The sequence below is a fragment of the Penaeus chinensis genome, chromosome 13 (genome assembly GCF_019202785.1).
Source record: "Penaeus chinensis breed Huanghai No. 1 chromosome 13, ASM1920278v2, whole genome shotgun sequence".
NCBI classification, from domain to species: domain Eukaryota; kingdom Metazoa; phylum Arthropoda; class Malacostraca; order Decapoda; family Penaeidae; genus Penaeus; species Penaeus chinensis.
The window spans coordinates 17,407,095-17,409,594 of NC_061831.1; the positions used below are offsets into that span (position 1 = coordinate 17,407,095).

Here is a 2,500-nt window from a genome sequence, read left to right on the forward strand (position 1 = left end):
ATATATATATATATATATATATGAATGGTAAAATACACTACCGTGTTGATATTATGGTAGAAAAACCCACAATGTAAAAGTAGATTTAGTCTTACATTGTAGATTTTTCTACCATATATATTTATGTATTTATGTATGTATATATATGCATATATATATGTGTATATATATATGTATATATATTTATGTTTCTTATGTATGTATATATATTTATGTACTTATGTATGTATATATATTTATGTACTTATGTATGTATATATATTTATGTACTTTTGTATGTATATATATTTATGTATTTATATACGTATATATATGTATACAAAAACATAAATATATATGGTACAAAAATCCACAATGTAAGGTTAAATCTACTTTTACACTGTGTGTTTTTCTACCAAAATATCAACATGGTAGTGTGTTTTACCATTCATATATATACACATAAATTTATATAAATACATAAATATATATATATATGTATATATACACATATGCATATAACATATATATGTATGTTATACATATACACAAGTTATACAAACACATAAGTGTGTGTGTGTGTGTGTGGATGTGTGCATTTATGTGTATGTATATCTGTATGTGTATGTGTATGTGTTTATTTATTTATTTATATTGCATATACACATGCATGCAAGTACATTTAAAACTACTCAACAGGTTATCATACCAGGCTTTCATATTTAGTATTTAAGTGGGAATGTCTGCCTTATCCATGTTATGGATGATAGTACTTCATTTCAATACATATAAGGTAAGGTTAGGGAAGGTTGTAAGTTTCCTTTGCATGAAAAAGAGAAGAGAAGATGAGACTGTCGAAAGTTCTTTAGTAATAACCACTACTATTAAAAGCTCTGTAGTGTCACTGGTCTTATATGATAAAGTTCTACAGTGCTGCTATAGAAAAAACAAAAGTAATGCATTAGAGGATAATAATAACAGTACATCAGCTGACTATTTCTAAAGTAAAATAGTGGAAGAAATCATTATAATCGAACCAAGTATAAGAAAAGCCATAGTTAGACATATTGGAAAATCTTTAATGGCAGTTAAAAAATGCATATAAATTTGGATAATGAGTAGTAAGGCTGCTAATGAAATAACAGTAAGCATACCTTAACCATTGTATCATTGAAAAACATGACTTTAGTGCATTTGAAGTTGGTAAGATAAGCTTTGTGTCACTGTACTCATTTAATTCATGTGTGCTTTCCACCTGTAGATCAGATAGATATGTATCTTTCAATATGTATCTTTCTGAAATGAGCTTTCCTATGATCTGTGTGAATTATGCAGATATGACATCCATCATTAAACTAATTAATTTATGATTTATGTATAAGTAGGGGAAGTTGATGACAGCCTGGAAGTAGTTATGTTGAAAGCTGGTTTACTTTATTCAAAATTGCTATGAAAGAAGGTTTGAGCCAACATTGATGTCTTTATCAGATATCGTAAGCATTGAAATTTCTTCTTGTAGGGTATGGTTTTTGAAAAAGAAAAGAAAAAATTGTATTTGAGAAAAAGCATGACTCAGAATATTAAAGTAGAAGTGGTATGCATAGACTGAATGGTAGAAGTAGACTTTAAACACTCTCAGTGCAAGTTCTGTAGACTAGTTCAGAATTTGAGGGCTTGAACTACAGAGTTGCAATTTACCCAATAGGGCGACGTAGACCTCTTCATATGGAAGGAACACGTTCCCTTCGTGATGAACCCAATTACTACATTGATGATCCAACTTTAAATACCCAGGCTGGGAGGACTAGATATCAAAAAGGTAAAGCATTTTCTCTATCACAAAATCTTACAAGTAGCAAGTTTTGAAATGAAGAGGAGAAATAAAAGAGCCTTCTACAGATGTGCACTGAGGTTTTTTTAATGATTTCCATTCAATTTTGGCTTTTATTGGAAAACCATGAATACCAGGGTGACTAATTGTTATATTTGTAAGGCTCAACAAAGATGTATTAAGAAAGGAATCTACTGAGAGCTGGCATTTCATCAGAACTTAAGTGCTCTGTCAGTAACATCTATAGAAGATATTTTGTTGAAAGTTTAAGTACCATTTAGAGGACAGGAAAGGATAAGGAAAAGGAAAAGGAAAAGGAAAAGAAAAACGAAAAGGCAGAGGAGTAGTTGTTAGAAGTGCCGTAGAGCTTGACATTTTGTTAACACTACTAATTTGAGTTTCAGAAAAAGTTTGAGAAACAGTGATGTCACAGAAGCAGGCTTTCTCCTTTGGCCTGTCTCTATCATGTTTAACCCACTGAGACTGGGATAGCATGAACTTATAAGCCATGTCCACTGTGGCTTTAGTTTATTAACTTTAATTACATATAAAGGGCTCCACAAGAGTCAATTACTAGTTCTACCTATCTTACCTTTTTATCCTTGATTTTCAGGAAGATAGTTTTTATATATTTTTTTATTGCTAATAATGGTATTGATAATTGTGATGATCATAAGGTCAATGATAATA

At 30.2% G+C, this 2,500-nt stretch overlaps 1 protein-coding gene across 4 annotated transcripts in view; it reads left to right on the top strand.

Annotated features, from left to right (window-relative positions):
- The window catches only part of LOC125031927, a 60,819-nt gene extending 58,394 nt beyond the window's left edge, over positions 1–2,425 (top strand). For all 4 annotated transcript variants that reach the window (XM_047622937.1, XM_047622938.1, XM_047622936.1 and 1 more), the window contains one exon: positions 1,685–2,425. In XM_047622937.1, the coding sequence (XP_047478893.1) occupies positions 1,685–1,845 (161 nt within the window). In that variant the 3' untranslated portion in view covers positions 1,846–2,425. The remainder of the gene's footprint in view (positions 1–1,684) is intronic.
- The last annotated feature ends 75 nt before the right edge of the window (positions 2,426–2,500 follow it).